A 20,333-nucleotide genomic window follows, 5' to 3' on the forward strand; every position below is an offset into this window, starting at 1 on the left:
TGTGTAAGTTTAAATAAATGACACTAAGTCTGAGACATTTTAGTTAGTAACCATTTACTAATTTTGCAATGAGTAAAAGAAGGAAGGCAGTATAGTTTTAAAATCTTGCTATTTTAGAAAACCAACTTCTTTTGGAGAATGTATTAAGTATGGATGTAGGAAAATACATGTTATTCTAATACAGACTATCTAAAAATAAAGATGTGGTATTTTTATTTTCAGTTTTGAAAAATAATATCACTGCCTCTTGTCTCTCTTAAAGTCTAAATTAGATATTCCTGTGACATTTTTCCAATGAAATGTCAAGAACCCAGTGTTTTTTGTTTGGTTAGGTTTGGTTTTTTGGCCACAACTCTTAGTGCCTGGACCAGGGATCGAATCCATGACCCTTGCAGAGGAAGCACAGAGTGTTAATCACTGGACTGCCAGGGAAGTCCCAGCCCAGTGTTACTTTATTCAAAATAAATTACTTTCAGCTGATTTAAAGGTCTTTTTAATGTCCATATTAAAGGTCTTTTTAAATCCACATAATACATAGATACTACAATAAAAGAAAAATAGGATGGAGTAAAAAATATGTCCTTCAAAACTCCCAAGATTTCTGCTAAATATTCAGAGCACAACATATAGGATATAGGACAGTCCAATGTATTAAAGTCTTGCTTACACTCTGAAAATTTATTTTTCCTTTTAGTTTTTTTTTTTCATCCTCTAGTCAAAGGGCAGTTACTCTTCTCTATGGCCTGTGAAATGACCAGGTGGTCAACATACACTCCAGAGGTAGAGGGATGATTAGTCTCCTTTGTGTTATTTCCTGAATAGCAAACAGGGAATGCTTGGGAATTCTCAGGTAATTTGGGAATACTACTGGAGTACCCAACAGAGCTTGATTCTACTGTATGTTACAATTTAGCAAAAAGTAGATGTAAGTAATTAATGAACATAGTAGTTTCTCCTTTTCATAGTGTTAATATCTTAGCGAGTTTCTTGACAATAAACTAAGACTTAAGGAAACATAGATCAGCTGAATAAGAAGAGAAAGTTCAAGTATTATCTAGGAGTGCAGTAACTGGTTAGGACTCTGGGTGCCGCTGTTCACCAGTCTGGAAGATGAAGGCAGCACACAGACACCCAGGGTGGGAGGGGGACTTCTTAGAACCACCATCACTGCCGGATTGAAAAGTCTCTCTGAAGCTGCCCTGATCATACTTCTGGACCACTTTCTGCTCTGAATTCTCAAAATTGCTCAAAATTCTAAATTTTGTTAATTTAGACTCAGAGAGCAGGGAAACAATACTCTTGGTGCCGGACTGAGAGAATACGAAGCAAGAGAGCAATGGCGATTCGAGTGAAGGTGCTCGGCTGCCGCAGGCTGGTCCTACTGTTCCTTTTTCTGGGGCTGTTGTTGGAAGCCCAGGCTGGGAAGATCCGCTACTCGGTGTCAGAAGAGACAGACAAAGGTTTCTTTGTGGGCAACATCGCCAAGGATCTGGGGCTACAACCCCAGGAGCTGATGGAGCGCGGAGTCCGAATCGTCTCCAGAGGTAGGAAGCAGCTCTTTGCTCTGAACCCGCGAAGCGGCAGCTTGGTCACCGCGGGCAGGATAGACCGGGAAGAGCTCTGCGCTCAGAGCGCGCGGTGTCTGGTGAGTTTTAGCGTCTTAGTAGAGGATAAAATGAAGCTTTTCCCTGTTGAAGTGGAAATAATTGATATTAATGACAACACTCCCGAATTCCAGTTAGAAGAAGTGGAATTTAAAATGAATGAAATAACTGCTCCAGGTACCAGGATCCCCCTGCCTTCTGGGCAAGACCTTGATGTGGGTATGAATTCGCTCCAGAGCTATCAGCTCAGCTCCAACCCTCATTTCTCCCTGGATGCTCTACAGGGATCTGATGGGTCCCAACAGCCGGAGATGGTGCTGCAGAGTCCCCTAGACAGGGAAGAAGAAGCTGTCCATCACTTCCTCCTCACTGCTTTTGATGGGGGCAACCCAGCCCGTTCAGGAACCCTCCGAATTCGAGTTCAGGTGGTGGATGTAAATGACAACCCTCCAGCGTTTACACAAGCAGTGTACCACACGAGTGTACCTGAGAACGTGCCTCTGGGCACTCGACTGCTCATGGTAAAAGCCATGGACCCAGATGAAGGTGCCAATGGGGAAGTAACATATTCGTTTCATAATATAGACCACAAAATGGCACAAATATTTCACTTGGATTCTTACACGGGAGAAATATCAAGTCAAGAACCTCTGGATTTTGAACAATACACAGTTTATCCAATGGAAATTCAAGCTCAGGATGGTGCAGGCCTCATGGCCAGAGCTAAGGTGCTGGTCAAAGTTCTGGACATAAATGATAATGCCCCAGAGGTAACCATCACCTCTGTCACCACTTCAGTCCCAGAAAACTTTCCTCCTGGGGCCATAATTGCTCTTATCAGTGTGCATGATCAGGACTCTGGAGACAATGGTCAAACTTCATGTTCCATTTCTGGAAATCTACCCTTTAAATTAGAAAAGTTAGATGATAATTATTACCGTTTGGTGACAGAAAAAACAATGGATAGAGAACTTACCTCCCAGTACAATATTACAATAACAGCCACAGATCAGGGAACTCCGACTCTATCTACTGAAACGCACATTTCACTTCAAGTGACAGATATCAACGACAACCCCCCTGTCTTCCCCAAGGACTTCTACTCCACCTACATTCTAGAAAACAACCCCAGAGGTGCCTCCATTTTCTGCGTGACAGCCCATGATGCTGACAGTAATGAGAATGCACAGGTCACATATTCCCTGGTGGAGGACACCATCCAAGGAGTGCCTCTATCCTCCTATGTCTCCATCAACTCAGACACTGGAGTCCTATATGCCTTGCGATCGTTTGACTATGAGCAGTTCCAGGACCTGCAGTTGAGATTGATGGCTCGTGACAGCGGGGACCCACCACTCGGCAGCAATGTGTCTTTGAGCATATTTGTGCTGGACCAGAACGACAACACACCCGAAATCCTGTATCCTGCACTCCCCACAGATGGTTCCACCGGTGTGGAGCTGGCACCCCGCTCTGCAGAACCAGGCTACCTGGTTACCAAGGTGGTGGCAGTGGACAAAGACTCCGGACAGAACGCCTGGCTATCTTACCGCCTACTCAAGGCCAGCGAGCCAGGACTCTTCTCGGTGGGGCTGCACACTGGCGAGGTGCGCACAGCGCGGGCCCTGCTGGACAGAGACGCGCTCAAGCAGAGCCTGGTGGTGGCGGTCCAGGATCACGGCCAGCCCCCTCTGTCGGCCACCATCACATTCACTGTGGCTGTTGCTGACAGCATTCCAGAAGTGCTGGCCGACTTGGACAGCATTGAAACTTCCTCCCACCGGGACAACTCCAGCTTCACGTTGCACTTGGTAGTGGCTGTGGCCGCAGTCTCCTGCGTCTTCCTCGCTTTTGTCATCGCGTTGCTGGCGCTCAGATTGCGACGCTGGCACAGACTGCGTGCGCAGACGTCAGCAAGTGTATTGGCAGGCTTGCCCACCTCTCACTTTGTGGGCCTGGACGGGGTGCGGGCCTTCCTGCAGACCTATTCGCACGAGGTCTCGCTCACCGCGGACTCTCGGGGGAGTCACGTGATCTTCCCGCAGCAGAACTACGCGGACACGCTCATCAGTCAGGAGAGCGGTGAAAAAAAAGATTTCTTGTCAGTACCTCAGTCTTTACTTGAAGATAAAAAGGAAACATTTTCTCAGGTAAATCTTTTGTAGTAAATTTATCTATATAAAAATGATTTCTGTGTTTACTTACTTGCTTTCACTCTTTACTGCTAAAAAGTCTCTATTTCCGGTCTTTGTGTTTGTCTTTGTCTTTGTGTTTATATTTACAGATCCTGGGAAATCATTATTAAGTGTTTCTATCCAAGTATATTTATAATTGTTCTTTCATTGAAAAGGAGATCGTAATTAATCATAATGTAGTTGGTTGGGACAGAGTTGTGGAAAGAGCATTGCATCAGAAACAAGGAGATTTGGCTTTTAATGTTTTCTTGCTTGCTTCTGGCCAAGTAATTTTTTCTTTACCATGCTCTTATCTGACAATGATTGAGTTTGACTAGGTCTACAAATATTTATGTGACTGATTCTGTTTTTGGATATCCTTAGATTATAAATATCTCCTCATCTACTCCTAAATTTAACGTATCTGTCATCTGTTGGGGTGCTGTCTTATTTGGGAATATTTTAAGAGGTAAAGATTGTCTAAAGTAGTATTTTAAGTTGTATTAACATAAAATTATGGAAATCTAGGTAAGCTGAAAATTTAAACTATTGTTGAATATCTTAGCCCTTTGTTTAGCGGGGTTTTTTTTAATATGTTTTATGCACACTCAAGAATATACCAAATGTTTAAGTAAGTTACAAAATGAAGTAATAAAATAGATGACAGAAAATTTCCTGTGCAACGTGAGAAATAGTTTGAAGCCTCCTGACTTGTATATTATGCCTGTAATGTAAACAACTAACAAAAATCAAATATATATTTCATTTTAATGTATTAGCTCTTCACAAGAAATGCATCATAAGTAAGTTCATCCTTTAAAATACTCTGTTCCACTAAATTAAAGATATACATATAATATAAAATGAAAAAAGCATAATAAGGCACAAATAAAAATAAATATCTAAATGGACCAAAGATGGACAGAAAGTGGTGAGCCAGGCTAACACTAAAGTGGGAATTCTGGTCTTGGACTTACCTTGATCGGACAAATCTGTATACAATGTTATACACAACAAATATAGAATAACCACTTTTATATGAAAATATGGAGACTCTACAACAATTTAATACATAATCATCACATGCACAAAAAACAGCAGAGAAAATTTCAAAGTACCAATAATATACATGCTTTATAACATATGCTTAAATTATAAATTGGGTGGTGGGGGATAGGGGAGAGGTATTAATAATAAAAAGGTACAGACCTTGCATTGTAAGATGAATAAGGCCGTAGGACCCAATATATAGAGTGGAGACTATAGTTGATAACATTATATTGTATAATAGAAATTTGCTAAGAGTGTAATTTAATTCTCTCTCACACATACACAAAGGTAAGTATGTGAAGTGATGAATGTATTATTAGCTCAGGAGGAGGAATCCTTTCACAGTGTATATATAGCAAATCATCATGTTGTACACTTTAAGTATCTTAAAATTTTATTTAAAATTATAAAGCTGGAAAAAATCACAAAGCAAATACTTTAAAAGAAAACAAAATGAGCATTTAAATCTATACCACTAAACTACTATTGGATTTTAAAAATCACAATGGAAATAAAAACTCAAAAATTAAAATATTATTTAAAATTGTGGAATGCCTCTAAAAGATATTTAGGGTTACATTTATAGACAACCATAAGAATTTCAAAAAGCAAATTATTAAAATTAATGAAGTTAGCTCGACAATCAAGAAATAAAGCAAGAAATATATAATATCACTATAAAGAAAAAAATAGGAAAGGGAAGCAGAGTATAAATTATTGAAATGCAAACCAGGAAGAATTCTGATGGTGAAGCAATAGAAGCTGACACTAATGGGGAGAAATTGAATCTTCTGTCAAGTCAAGTGCTGGGACTAATATTGGCTAGGTAGATAGCAAGAGTAAAATTCATTTTAGAGATCTTAAAAGAAGACCCAAAATTCTGATTATAGACAAAGACCTGGGAAAAGAGAAGGAAAACCAAGTGAGACTGGGAAAAAATAAAACAGCTTAATACTAAGCAAGAAGTATGAGTGGGAAATAATATACTGTGTAAAACCAAACCTTGTCAAAGACAAAGAAACAGAAAAATCTTTAGAGAAACTGCAAATAAGGGATGTCAAGTGGTTACTTAATGAGACTCAAAAGTATCAAAAGAGTGTTGAAGAAAGTTTTAAGATACAAACCAGAGGTTCTACTAGAAAACATGGTGAGTTGATAAGAATTGTTTCCAATAAATATTTCATCAGTGTTCTCAGAGGAATGGATTGAAAATGAAGAAACAGGGAAGAACTCAAAAGGCAAAAAGACTGAAATGAAACCAGAAGTGTGCCATCTTGCTAAAGAATTGATTCAAAGTCCTATCTACTATTTAATATTTATGGCTTGTGACTAAATGGGGTTTATTACTTATGGATGCAAGAATATTTCAGTATAAGAAAATCTAATATAAAACTTCATATGAAAAGATTAAAGATAAAAGCTGTTCATGTCAATAGAGGCATAATAAAGGTCTTGAGAACATTCAACACATGATTAAAATCTTTTCACAAAGTGAAAACTGAAGGAAATGTACTTAAACTGACAAAGAATATTTGTCAAAAACTTATAGAACTATCCAAAAAAAAAAAACCTTATAGAACTATCCAAAGCAATCTACAGATTCAATTCAGTGGCTATCAAAGTCCCAGTGCCTTTTTTATAAGTAGAAAAAAGTCTATCCTAAAATTCACATGGGGTATCAAGGGACCTCAGATAGCCAAAACAGTCTTGGAAGAACAAACCACCTTCAGTTTCCTTCATGTTTATGCTGCTTCTCACTCCAAGCATTTGTACTAAGGTTCTAGAACATTACTCCAGCCTCTTTCTTGATTCAGTCATACCCTTTAGGATCCAGGTTCAGTCCTGTTCTGAAAAGTATTTTCTGACCACCACCCCCCCCCAGGTTGAATATCTTTCCTATGTATTCTCCCATTGCCCAGGGTTTCCAACCATCATAGCATTTGTTATACTCTATTAAAATACTAGGTTTACTGTGTCCTCCCTTATCATGTAAATTCCCTTAAGAACTGGACTGTGTCCATCAGGTGCACCAGTTCTGTGTACAGCATCAGTCAGGCAAAGTGTCAGGCAAAGGTTAGTCACTCAATTAAGTGTCTGATAACTCAATAATTTAAATACAGATTTTGGAAAAAATACAGGTTTTGAAGTTCAGTACTAAGCCATTAAGCACATAAATTTAAAATATATAACATTAGAATATAATGTAGCTAATGTTTTTAGATTAATCTTACTTTCTCCCAATATGGAATAAGAGGTTGAAGATGTTTAGCTTAAGGGTAGAGGCTACTTTGATTAGTGCCTCCAAAGTTCAACAGTGCTTTCCTTGCTACTATCAAGATCACATTCATTCACACCATTCTTATTCATTCTGAGAAAAAAAAAAAGACTCTTGACTTGAAAGAGCAGTCTCTCAGGTACCTTAAAACTGTAAAATTTTTCAAAGCATCTTGAAAGTGACAGGAGTAACACGAAGTAACTGGATTTGCCTGGGAAAATGCAGAAATTACTTAGGCCTCAGGGCGTCGCTGTTGACTACCTAAGAAATAAGCCTATGAGACCTCCAATCCAACATTACGATTTCCATAACACAAAGAGCTGGGCATTTGGCCCGCAAGGTTCGGGGCGGCAAAGAAATTCAGTCCAACAGCCCACTAGTTCTCTCCACAGTGACCTGGGTCCCGTGAATGCTGGTCACTTCAGACCCTGAGGAATAAAGATTGGAATCCCGAGCTGGAGGCTGGAAGTTGCCTGGGAGAAAAGACTGCAGCTCAAGAAATGGCGGCTCTGCTATATTTGCCACATCGCGGAAGGTTTGTCTTGCTGTGCCTTCTTTGGGTGGCCCTGTGGGAGGCTGGAGCTGGGCAGATGCGCTATTCATTGCCAGAAGAGATAGAAAAAGGGTCATTCGTGGGCAGCATTGCCAAGGATCTCGGGCTAGAGCCTCTGGCACTAGCGGAGCGCGGGGCCCGCATCGTCTCCAGAGGTAGGACGCATCTCTTCGCTCTGAACCCGCGAAACGGCAGCTTGGTCACCGCGGGCAGGATAGACCGGGAGGAGCTCTGCGCCCAGAGTGCGCGGTGTCTGGTGAGCTTTAACATACTCCTGGAAGATAAATTGAGTATTTATTCAGTAGAAGTGGAAATAAAAGACATTAACGATAATGCCCCTCGCTTTGGAGTAGAGGAAGTGGAGCTAAAAATTAGTGAAATGACTACGCCAGGATTCCGGATCCCTCTTAAGAGCGCGCATGACGCAGACGTCGGAGAGAACACTCTCCAAAAGTACGAAATTAATTCAAATGACCACTTCTCTCTGGACGTGAGAAGCGGGGTGGATGGTAACAAGTACCCGGAGCTGGTGCTGGGACGCGCTCTCGACCGTGAGGAGGAGGCCGTACACTACCTCGTTCTCAAGGCTTTGGACGGGGGCGACCCTATCAGATCTGGCACCTCCCGCATCCGCGTGACGGTCCTGGATGTGAACGACAACGCTCCTGTTTTTACACAGCCCGAGTACCGTGTAAGTGTTCCAGAGAACACTCCCGTAGGCACCCGGATACTTACAGTGACCGCCACTGATGCAGATGAGGGATACAATGCCCAGGTGACATATTTTCTGGAGAAAAACCCTGAAGAAACCTCAGAGGTATTTGAGCTTAAGTCAGCATCTGGAGAAATAACAATCACAAAAAGCCTAGATTATGAGGATGCCAAATTCCATGAAATTGATATTGAAGCTCAGGATGGCCCAGGCCTTCTGACCAGAATGAAGGTCATTGTCACAGTTCTGGACGTGAATGACAATGTCCCAGAATTCTACATGACAACTGCTACAAGCTCAATTCCTGAAGATTCTCCTCCAGGAACCATAATCGCACTTTTCAATGTACATGACAGAGACTCTGGGCAGAATGCATTTATCACATGTTCACTCCCAGAGAACCTTCCTTTCAAATTAGAAAGGTCAGTGGACAATTACCACCGATTGGTTACAACCAGAGTCCTTGACAGGGAACAGTTTTCCTCTTACAACATCACTGTGACTGCTAAAGATGGAGGGAGCCCATCTCTATCCACAAATGCTTACATTTTGCTGCAGGTGACAGACATCAACGACAACCCTCCCACCTTTCCCCACACGTCCTACTCTGCCTACATTCCTGAAAACAACCCCAGAGGTGCCTCCATCTTTTCCGTGAAGGCCTGTGACCCCGACAGCAACGACAATGCCCATGTAACTTATAGCTTGGCTGAGGACACCCTTCAGAGTGCACCCCTGTCCTCATATATCTCCATCAACTCTGACACTGGTGTCCTCTACGCACTGCGTTCATTTGATTATGAGCAGTTCCATGAACTTCAGTTATGGGTTACAGCACAGGATGGTGGGAATCCACCCCTCAGCACCAATGTGTCTGTGAGCATATTCGTGCTGGACCAGAACGACAACACACCTGAGATTCTGTACCCTGCACTCCCCACGGACGGTTCCACGGGCGTGGAGCTGGCACCCCGCTCCGCAGAGCCCGGCTACCTGGTCACCAAGGTGGTGGCAGTGGACAGAGACTCAGGACAGAACGCCTGGCTGTCCTACCGCCTGCTCAAGGCCAGCGAGCCAGGGCTTTTCGCGGTGGGGCTGCACACGGGTGAGGTGCGCACAGCGCGGGCGCTGCTGGACAGAGACGCGCTCAAGCAGAGCCTGGTGGTGGCGGTCCAGGACCACGGCCAGCCCCCTCTCTCGGCCACCGTCACGCTCACCGTGGCTGTGGCTGACAGCATCCCAGACGTCCTGACTGACCTAGGCAGCCTCAAGCCCTCAGTGGACCCCGACGACTCCGGCCTCACACTCTACCTGGTGGTGGCGGTGGCCGCGGTCTCCTGTGTCTTCCTCGCCTTTGTCATTGTGCTGCTGGCGCTCAGACTGCGGCATTGGCACACGTCGCGTCTGCTCCAGGCTTCGGGCAGCGGGTTGGCTGGCGTGCCGGCGTCTCAGTTTGTGGGCGTGGACGGGGTGCGGGCTTTCCTGCAGACCTATTCGCACGAGGTCTCGCTCACCGCGGACTCTCGGGGGAGTCACGTGATCTTCCCGCAGCCGAACTACGCGGACACGCTCATCAGTCAGGAGAGCTGTGAGAAAAAGGATTTTCTTTCAGAACCTCAATTTCTACCTGAAGATAAAGAAGAAACATTTTCTCAGGTAAACTCTCTTCTCAATATTCCTGTGAGTTACTTTGCTAAAAGAAATAAATTTACCTAATTACTTAGCTGTCTCCACAGTTTACCATACCTTTTTTATTTCCCATATTTCTTTGTGGACATGTTCAGTTTAAGAAATAGTCCTCATGTATTATTTCTCACTAGTTCTAAGTGTTCACATGGTGTAACAGGGAAGAGGAGCTAGAATCATTATGTCATTAGTATAAATCGGGAATTAGTAGGTGAAGATGATATTTAGGCTATCAAAAGAGCCTTAGGTTCAAGAGGGAGGGGTCATATGGATACCTGTGGCTGATTCATGTTGATGTATGGCAGAAACCAGCACAATATTGTAAAGCAATTATCCTCCAATTAAAAAAATTAATGCATTAACAACAACTAAAAAAAGCCTTAGGAACTGGGGTATCTGGTTTCTCCTACTTTCTTTCTCATCCCTTAGCAAACCATCCCAATCCTCCTGAATCAACAGTTCTTTGTTAGATATATGAATGTTGACTTTTGTTTCCTCAAGTGTCTCCCTCTTTTAAAATTAAATACTTTTATGCTTTATATTTGTATTTATGAATATTAATAAATACTGTAGTTGTTTGTTTTCATCTCAGTCTTTATGTTTTTCCTTCAGTTTAGCAGAGATTCCTCATATTTTTTTATTTGAATGATCCCTACTAAAGATGTGTTTAGGAATAGATATGCTTCACCATGTTTCAGGAAGGTATGTCATGCAATCTCTGTTTAGTTCAAAATGTCATTAGCCTCTAAAGTAGCTGTGTTCCTTTAAGAGTAATTGAGTTATCATTTGCTGTGTTAATATAATACATGGTTTGTATAATAGTTAAGATGTGTCTGTTCCCTGTTACTTTTTATTTTTCTCATATGTGGAAACAACATTGCCTTTTTATCTTTATAAATATCTTTATAATATATATCCTCAAGGGAGTCAGAGACCACATCAAATAATTGCCCCTAAAGATTCTCCTTTTACATTTCTCTTCTCAAAGTTTCCTACTCACAGCAGCTGTTGAAAATGTTTCCAGTTCCTCCACCAACATCAGTCCCCCTTACAGCCAAGTTTTCCTCCCCCATTCCTCTTCCCATGTTGGCTTTTAGTATGTTAGTTATATACTTAATAACAAAGAACAAAAAATACACTACTATTCTGTGTAACTGGGATCATCTTTTATTTGGAAATAATCCTGTACTAAGTCAGTCATGTATATAATGGTGCCATCATTCTTTAAGATGTTGTGATTCTTTATATGAATGTTGCTGAAGCGAGCACAAGATGTTGTGATTCTTTACTGTTTAAGGGCACCTGAGGGACATTGTGTTATTACTATTATATAATTTTCTTTGAGATAAAGTTGGCACTCACTGTGGAATAATACAAACATTTTGCAAGTAAATAAAGTACGAACTGGGGAAAATTGAAAACAAAGTTCCTTTTAGTGTATACAGTAATTCTTCATGATATAAATGCCTTATGCATAGCTGTATAATGCATCATGATTGAAATGACAAATGAGTTCCTATTACTGTGCTTGGAGAGGAAAACAAATACAGGAAAAACAGACGACTTTCAGTACCCTGAAGTTCTGTGGTTTTTCTCTCACATCTAGGTATTGCCATATTATTCTGTCTTGTATCCAGGCCTTACCCCTCCCTCATCTACTCCTCTCAAGTTTCTTGGGAAAACCCTTTGCTAACCTCCAAGGCCAGGTTGGAGGCCCTCTCATTGCCCTTGGCCTCCGACCTTATGGCAGTATCTCACTGCACTATAATTCCTTGTTTGCTTTTGTATCCTTATAACTCCATGAAGGAAGTAGCTGTGTTTGTATCATTAAATCCCCAAATATTGTCAGATACTCAATTATATGTGTGTTTAATGAATGGGTTAAATGGAAAATATTGAAACTAAAATGTCAAGCTATGAAGGGAAGATTTCAAGAGGCATACCTTATAAATATGACTGATATTTCTGTGCAGTTCTTAAACTTTGAACATTTCAAAACAATAACTTCAGCATGTTTGAAGCAATATTAGTGGCATTCAGGTTAACTCGTGGCTTATTAAGGAAGATACTCTAAATCTTTTAACATATAGCGGTTCAGTTATGTGAAACAAAAACTGAGCCCATTACCTCTGAGCAAAAAATTTCAGGTGCTTGGAAACTTAAAAATTTCTGACTTAGATTTGTCAGAGGGTGCAGTGAACGGTTATGCCTCTGAGCGTCGCTGTTCACCACTCAAGAAGGAAAACGCCACTGAAGAGCTAGTCCTTTTCCTCGTTTCCAAAGAGCAAAGAACCAGCAAATCACACTTGGAAGATCCGAGGCTGCCTCAAAGCTCACCCCGTCAGTCAGCCAGCTCTGTGACCTATAAATTAGGCCCACAAAAGTCTTAGTTCCTTGATAAAATAAGACTGAAGGCTGCCTTGGGAAACTGGAACCCAATTCAGAGAAAATAATTCACCAAAACGGAAATGACCAATTACCAGAGATTCAGAAAGTGCGGAAGACTGGCCCTGCTATGCGTGCTTCTGGGGACGCTGTGCAAGACCGGATGCGGGCAGATCCGCTATTCGGTGTCAGAGGAGCTGGACAAAGGTTCCTTCGTGGGTAACATCGCCAAGGACCTGGGGCTGGAGCCCCAGGAGCTGGCAGAGCGGGGAGTCCGCATCGTCTCCAGAGGTAGGACGCAGCTCTTTGCTCTGAACCCGAGAAGCGGCAGCTTGGTCACCGCGGACAGGATAGATCGGGAGGAGTTCTGCGCTCAGAGCCCACAGTGTCTGGTGAGTTTTAACATCCTGGTTGAAGACAAATTGAACATTTTTGAAGTAGAAATAGAAATTAAAGACCTTAATGACAATGCTCCTGATTTTCTGATGGAGGAATTAGAAATAAAAATTAGTGAACTAACAGTTCCTGGAACTCGGTTTCCACTTAAGACTGCATTTGACCCAGATGTGGGCACGAACTCTCTGCTGAACTATCAGCTCAGCCCCAATGACTACTTCTCCCTGGCTGTGAAGAGTGTCACTGATGGGGCCAAGTATCCAGAGCTGGTGCTGCAGCGGGCTCTTGACCGGGAGGAAAAGAAAGTTCACCAACTTGTCCTCATTGCTTCTGATGGTGGTGACCCTGTGCAGTCTGGCAACTTGGGCATCCAAGTGACAGTGCTAGATGCAAATGACAATCCACCAGTATTTACCCAGCCTGAGTATCGAGTAAGTGTTCAAGAGAACCTGCCAGTAGGCACCCGGCTGCTCACAGTGAATGCCACTGACCCTGACGAGGGATTCAATGCTCAAGTATCCTATGTACTAGATAAAATGCCTGGGAAAATCGCTCAGATTTTTTATCTCAACTCAGTGACTGGGGACTTATCAATATTAAAAAATCTAGATTATGAGGATGCTACTTTCTATGAAATTAAAATAGAAGCACAAGATGGACCAGGTCTCCTTTCAAGAGCTAAGATTCTGGTCACAGTTCTGGATGTGAATGACAATGCCCCAGAAGTTACAATTACTTCTCTCACAGGATCAGTTCCAGAAGAGTCAGCTGCTGGAAGGGAAATTGCCCTTATCAACGTGCATGATCGGGATTCCGGGCAAAATGGACAGGTCACAGTTTTTGTCCTGGGAAATATGCCATTTAATTTAGAAAAATCAATAAACCAATATTACTGCTTAGTGACAGCCAGGTCTCTGGACCGTGAACAGGAGTCTGAATATAACATCACTCTGAGAGCTACAGATGGGGGTAGTCCGCCACTGTCCACAGACACACACATCACCCTACATGTGGCAGACATCAACGACAACCCACCGGCTTTCACTCATGCCTCCTATTCTGCCTACATTCCTGAAAACAACCCCAGGGGAACCTCCATCTTCTCCGTGACCGCCCATGACCCTGACAGCATTGAGAATGCCCACATTACCTATGCACTGACTGAGGATACCATCCAAGGGGCGCCTCTCTCCACCTACATCTCCATAAACTCAGACACTGGAGTCCTGTATGCTCTGCACTCCTTTGACTTTGAGCAGGTTAGAGACCTGAAGCTACTAGTGACGGCTAGTGACAGTGGGAACCCTCCACTCAGCAGCAACGTGTCTCTGAGCATATTTGTGCTGGACCAGAATGACAACACACCTGAGATTCTATATCCCGCCCTCCCCACTGATGGTTCTACCGGTGTGGAGCTGGCACCCCGCTCCGCGGAGCCCGGCTACCTGGTCACCAAGGTGGTGGCAGTGGACAGAGACTCGGGACAGAACGCCTGGCTGTCCTACCGCCTGCTCAAGGCCAGCGAGCCAGGCCTCTTCGCGGTGGGGCTGCACACGGGCGAGGTGCGCACAGCGCGGGCGCTGCTGGACAGAGACGCGCTCAAGCAGAGCCTGGTGGTGGCGGTCCAGGACCACGGCCAGCCCCCTCTCTCGGCCACCGTCACGCTCACCGTGGCTGTGGCTGACAGCATCCCAGACGTCCTGACTGACCTAGGCAGCCTCAAGCCCTCAGTGGACCCCTGACGACTCCGGCCTCACACTCTACCTGGTGGTGGCGGTGGCCGCGGTCTCCTGTGTCTTCCTCGCCTTTGTCATTGTGCTGCTGGCGCTCAGACTGCGGCATTGGCACACGTCGCGTCTGCTCCAGGCTTCGGGCAGCGGGTTGGCTGGCGTGCCGGCGTCTCAGTTTGTGGGCGTGGACGGGGTGCGGGCTTTCCTGCAGACCTATTCGCACGAGGTCTCGCTCACCGCGGACTCTCGGGGGAGTCACGTGATCTTCCCGCAGCCGAACTATGCGGACACGCTCATCAGTCAGGAGAGCTGTGGGAAAAGCGAGCCTCTCCTGATATCTCAAGATTTACTGGAAATGAAAGGTGACTCCAACGAGCTCCAGGTGAGTTTCTTTCTTTCTTTTAATATTTTAAAGGACAGTTATGCCACTGTGGTTATTATAAATTTTTAATACACATTTAATTGAAAATAAGGCAATGAAGTAGTCATTGGTTCTTTTGTTTAAATGTATTCTTCTCTTCTTCTGGGATTGTGATGGGGCTGCACTTCCTTGCCTAGTGTAGCTGAGTGGGCCTAGTAAATATTTCTGACCAATACATTGTAAGTAGATTATGTGACTCTCTTCCCAGAGGAAATCCTAGTTGTCATTGTAAGAATTACCAGATCTCTAACTTATTCTTTGAAATTGTGACTGTGCCTCCTATCTAAGTCCTTGAATGACTGCAATGAAAGAAGAGCCCTGTGGTTGACTCAACATTGATTTGTATACCTGTGATAAGTAGATGTTTTATTTTAAATCGCTGTGATAATGAAGTTTGTCACTTCAACCTACCTAGCCTATCCTGATAAACAAGTATATAGTATTTTAGGCTCTAATAATATGATGCTTAACTCCTTCCAAGACAGACCAAACTGGATTCATCCTGATAACATAAAAATGATAGGGTAAAAAATAGAGGTTTGTAAAATTCTTTTACCTGGCATGTAGCCCCTACTTGGTATACTTTAAAGTGTGTGTATTCGTGTGTATCCATATGGATTTCAGCCTTTTCTCTGAAGGTGGGAAGCTCAATTGCCTAAACAGTTGTGAGCCTTGGAGTGGCATTCCTTGTCCTTTGAGACAGATTATAAAATGTAAGGAGATATGTCTTAGCCTCTTTAAGAGATTTTCAGACCATCCACTCGAACCATGGAAAAGGAGCCCTAAAACTTTTTATAAAAATATTTATATATTTATTTGACTGCACTGAGTCTTGGTCACAGCACTCAGGATCTTCAATCTTCCTTGTAGCATATGGGATCTAGTTCTCTTACATGGTATTGAACCTGGCCCCCTGAGTTGGGAGCATGGAATGTTAGCCACTGGAGCACCAGGGAAGTCCCATGCATCCTGCAACTTTCTTGAGCTATAAATTGTTGACCCATTTTGAAATTTATGAAATTATTTTCACCCATAAAGTTACACCAGAGAGTCATCCAAAATTAGGCCTAAATAGATTTCATTAGGTCTTAAACAAAGGAGTACATCTCTCCTTCAGTGTGTTAGGAAGGGATACATTCAAACGTGAGTGACAAAAGGGCCTGAACAAAATAGCTGAAAACAGAGAAGGGTGTAGTCTCATTCAAACCTGCAAATGCACCACAGAAAAAAGGCACATTACCTTTGGAATATTTGTTAGGAAAGATCTTTATGATACTAATGTAACTTTCCTTATAATGAGAAAAAATATTAAATGGCTAGGGCCACAGGAACTTTAGATGTTCAAAGAGAATTTTCTAAGAATTTCATGTAAAATATAACCTACACATATATTGGGAAAATACATAGAGTAAAAAGGCATCTATTTTCATGGATGATAAGAAGTCTCAGACATGCCATTTTCACTAGAAAGGATTTTTTAAGGATAGGCAAGACTTCATTGCAATAAAAGGGGAGGAGGGTTTATCATAAAAGGAACAGAAAGTATCAAGACACGAAGTAGGGCAAACAAGGGAAAGGCTGTCTTAGGAAAACAATAATCTGTCTTGACTGGAATGTAAAAGGAGTATGGATTAGCACCGCAGGGTAACAGAATAAATTGTTTGGTTGGTATCTAATCTGGTAGTGCATTTGAAATAAAGGTGTTTGTCTGTTTTACTTACCTAAGACTGGTTTAAGGAGTATAGGTAAGTTTCAAAATGGGAGTGTCTAAGAACTTTCAATTCCTCTGAAAGATTTACCAGTGATCAAATCACAATTTACACATTACACTTATTAATGTGTAAATTGACTGGAACTGAGTATTGGCATTAAGGAGTATTTGTGTATAAAATCATATAGTAAAAAAGCACTGATGTCATTAAAATAAATATACTTACATGAGATTTAGTTTTATAAAAGCAGATGTGTGCTCAAATACTAGATTGGTCTCTTTAACAAACTATCAGGCTCCTTTGTACTTAATGGGAAGGTTACATATACTTTAAAATGTTGAGCGATATAGTAAATAAGTCTAGGATTTTTACTTTCTCTTTTTTCCAAAGATTAAATGTTTTTATCCACTAACAATAATCTAATTAGTTACATCCATACTAGTCATGCCAGTGTTTATAAATATAGTAGACTCACTGAAGATATTTTTGCCCTCCAAAAAAATAAATAAATAAATAAAAGCTGTATGCCTTATGGAAAATCTTTAATGAAGAAAGAAGAATAAAATGATGGCAACTTTTAAATGATGAAAATCTACACAGTATCAGATTTGAAGGGAAAATCTGAATAGTTTGTTCTTTCTAAAAAATAAAAAGACAAGATATATATTGATAGATTCAAGAGCTTACAACTTTGAGGAATAGGTAGTTGGGTAATATGCAGTTTTCTCAGGCAACCTCCTGGTGCCGCTGTTGACCAAAGGGAAGATAAGCGTTCTCAGTTCTGCAGGAGTGGCCGGAAGTGTTTTCTTTCTTGCTTTGTCCTGTATGCATCAGAATGCAGACGCGCCTCCTGTGCAACCTTAAGTGCCTGACAAGTCATACCCTCAAATCACAGAAGTCCAGGGTGCTGTGTTGATTATTTAAACATCCCAGAGACATCTTGAAGAGCAGCTTCCCAGAGAGTTCAAGAAATTCTTAGGAGCTTCAGAAAAGCTGAAACAATGAAAAGTCAGGTACTGTTTCTCTTCCTGCTGTCATTGTTGCGCGGGGCAATCTCCCAGCAGATCCAGTACTCTATTGCAGAGGAGCTGGACAAGGGCTCAAGGGTGGGGAACCTGGCCAAGGATCTAAGGCTCAGTGTCCAGGAGTTGCCAGCTCGAAAACTGCAGATTAGTGCAGAGGACTTTTTCAGCCTGAGAGCAGAGAATGGGGATTTGCTAGTGAGTGGCAGGATAGATCGAGAGAAGATTTGTGGGAGAAAATCTGAGTGTACTGTAGAATTTGAAATGGTTGCTGACAATCCAATGACTATTTTCCATATAAGTGTTGCAATTCAAGATATTAATGACAATGCACCACATTTCATTACAAAAAGCATTGACTTGGAAATCTCTGAGTTAGCCTTACCAGGGGTAAAATTCCCTCTGGATTCTGCGCAAGATGCAGATGTAGAAAGTAACTCACTGAAGAAATATTTCATCAGCCACAATGAGCACTTCTCTCTGTCAACAAAGCAAAGTCCTGATGGAAGTAAATACCCAGAGTTACTGCTGGAAAAACCTCTGGACAGAGAACAGCAGGATTCCCACAGTTTAATCCTGACTGCCATGGATGGTGGGGACCCTCCTTTAAGTGGCACTACCCTGATCCGGATACAGGTCACTGATGCCAATGATAATGCTCCAGTGTTCAGCCAGGACACTTACAGGGTTAGCCTCCAAGAAAATGTGCCCCGGGGAACCTCCGTGCTGCAGGTGATGGCCACTGACCAGGACGAGGGCATTAATGCAGAAATCACCTATGCCTTCCTCAATGCCCCAGCAAGTACCAGCCTCCTCTTCATTCTCAATCCAAATACTGGTGACATCACAACCAATGGTACATTGGACTTTGAGGGGACAAGTAGATATATGTTGGGCATTGAAGCCAAGGATGGAGGTGTACACACGGCTCACTGTAATGTTCAGATTGAAATTGTTGATGAGAATGACAATGCCCCAGAGGTGACATTCATGTCCTTCTCTAACCAGATTCCTGAGGGCTCAGACCTAGGAACTGTAATAGCCCTCATTAAAGTGCAAGACCAGGATTCTGAGCAAAATGGTTTGGTAACATGCTATATTCAGGAAGAAGTTCCCTTCAAATTAGAATCCACCTCTAAGAATTACTACAAGCTAGTGATTGATGGTGCCCTAGACCGAGAGCAGAAGGCAGAGTACAATGTCACCATTGCAGCCACTGACAAAGGCAAGCCTGCCCTTTCCTCCAGTACAAGCATCACCCTACATATCCGCGATGTCAACGACAATGCTCCAGTTTTCCACCAGGGCACCTATGTGGTCCACGTGGCAGAAAATAACCCGCCTGGCGCTTCCATCGCGCATGTCAGCGCCTCCGACCCTGACCTAGGGCCCAATGGCCACGTCTCCTACTCAATCATGGCCAGCGACCTGGAGCCCGGCGTGCTGTTGTCCTACGTGTCCGTGAACCCGCAGAGCGGCGTGGTGTTCGCGCAACGCGCCTTCGACCACGAGCAGCTGCGCGCCTTCGAGCTGACGCTGCAGGCCCGCGACCACGGCTCGCCCGCGCTCAGTTCCAACGTGAGCCTGCGCGTGCTGGTGGGCGACCGCAACGACAACGCCCCCAGGGTGCTGTATCCGGCGCTGGGGCCCGACGGCTCGGCGCTCTTCGACACGGTGCCCCGCGCCGCGCAGCCCGGCTACCTGGTCACCAAGGTGGTGGCGGTGGACGCAGACTCTGGACACAACGCCTGGCTGTCCTACCACGTGCTGCAGGCCAGCGAGCCCGGACTGTTCAGCGTGGGTCTGCGCACGGGCGAGGTGCGCACGGCGAGGGCCTTGGGCGACAGGGACGCGGCCCGCCAGCGCCTGCTGGTCGCTGTGCGCGATGGGGGACAGCCGCCCCTCTCGGCCACCGCCACGCTGCTCCTGGTTTTCGCCGACAGCCTGCAGGAGGCGCTGCCGGACCTCAGTGACCGGCCCGCACCCTCTGACCCCCAGGCTGAGCTGCGGTTTTACCTTGTGGTGACCTTGGCCTTGATCTCTGTGCTTTTCCTTCTGGCAGTGATTCTGGCGGTCGCCCTGCACCTGCGAGGCTCCTCCAGCCCCACTGCTTGGGGCTGCTTTAAGCCTGGTCTCAGTTCCAAGCCTGGACCTGGGGTTCTCCCCCACTACAGTGAGGGAACATTGCCCTATTCCTACAATCTGTGCGTTGCTTCACAATCAACTAAGACAGAATTTAATTTTCACAATGTGACCCTGGAAACGGCTCCCCCTGGGGATCTCCTAGGTGAAGATCCTTCTATGGATATAGATACCAGTAATGAAGACCCTCAAATCGCCTATGATTCCTCTTTTTCCCATCAGGTGAGTTTTGCAGACTTACTTAAATTTTATTGCTGTATTTTATTTTCAATAGTGCGTCATTAATTTTGGTCCTTGTTCATTGTTCTAGTGATGGCAGTGAGAGGAGGTATATTGGATGGGTTGAGATTGGTTTCCTAATTGCTCAGTAGTCTTGGTGGTTAATTACTACTAGTTGTTTCCTCTCAATTTGTACTCTCGGCATTTCTATACGTCAGCAAATCCTGCTAAAAACAGCTTTTTCTGTCACTG

General features: G+C 43.6%; 2 protein-coding genes across 4 annotated transcripts in view; both read left to right on the top strand.

The window, feature by feature from the left end:
• The first annotated feature begins 801 nt into the window (after positions 1-801).
• LOC110143238 (protocadherin gamma-C4) overlaps positions 802-20,333 on the top strand; it is a 180,480-nt gene continuing 160,948 nt past the window's right edge. The window contains exon 1 of one of the 3 annotated variants that reach the window (XM_070465518.1): positions 802-3,754. In XM_070465518.1, the coding sequence (XP_070321619.1) occupies positions 1,337-3,754 (2,418 nt within the window). In that variant the 5' untranslated portion in view covers positions 802-1,336. Of the gene's footprint in view, positions 3,755-7,598; positions 10,025-17,524; positions 20,085-20,333 lie in introns of those variants that run through there. The other 2 variants (XM_070465516.1, XM_070465522.1) reach the window with 2 other exon arrangements.
• LOC110143239 (protocadherin gamma-A3-like) lies at positions 10,031-14,655 on the top strand. The gene has a single exon (XM_070465531.1). It carries the CDS (start codon positions 12,523-12,525, stop codon positions 14,575-14,577), a length of 2,055 nt encoding a protein of 684 aa, XP_070321632.1. The 5' UTR covers positions 10,031-12,522; the 3' UTR covers positions 14,578-14,655.

The sequence above is a fragment of the Odocoileus virginianus genome, chromosome 3 (assembly GCF_023699985.2).
Source record: "Odocoileus virginianus isolate 20LAN1187 ecotype Illinois chromosome 3, Ovbor_1.2, whole genome shotgun sequence".
NCBI lineage: Eukaryota > Metazoa > Chordata > Mammalia > Artiodactyla > Cervidae > Odocoileus > Odocoileus virginianus.

Bases quoted from the DNA above. Each gene is read 5' to 3' on its own strand.
- LOC110143239 (XM_070465531.1), top strand. From the start codon at position 12,523: ATGACCAATTACCAGAGATTCAGAAAGTGCGGAAGACTGGCCCTGCTA.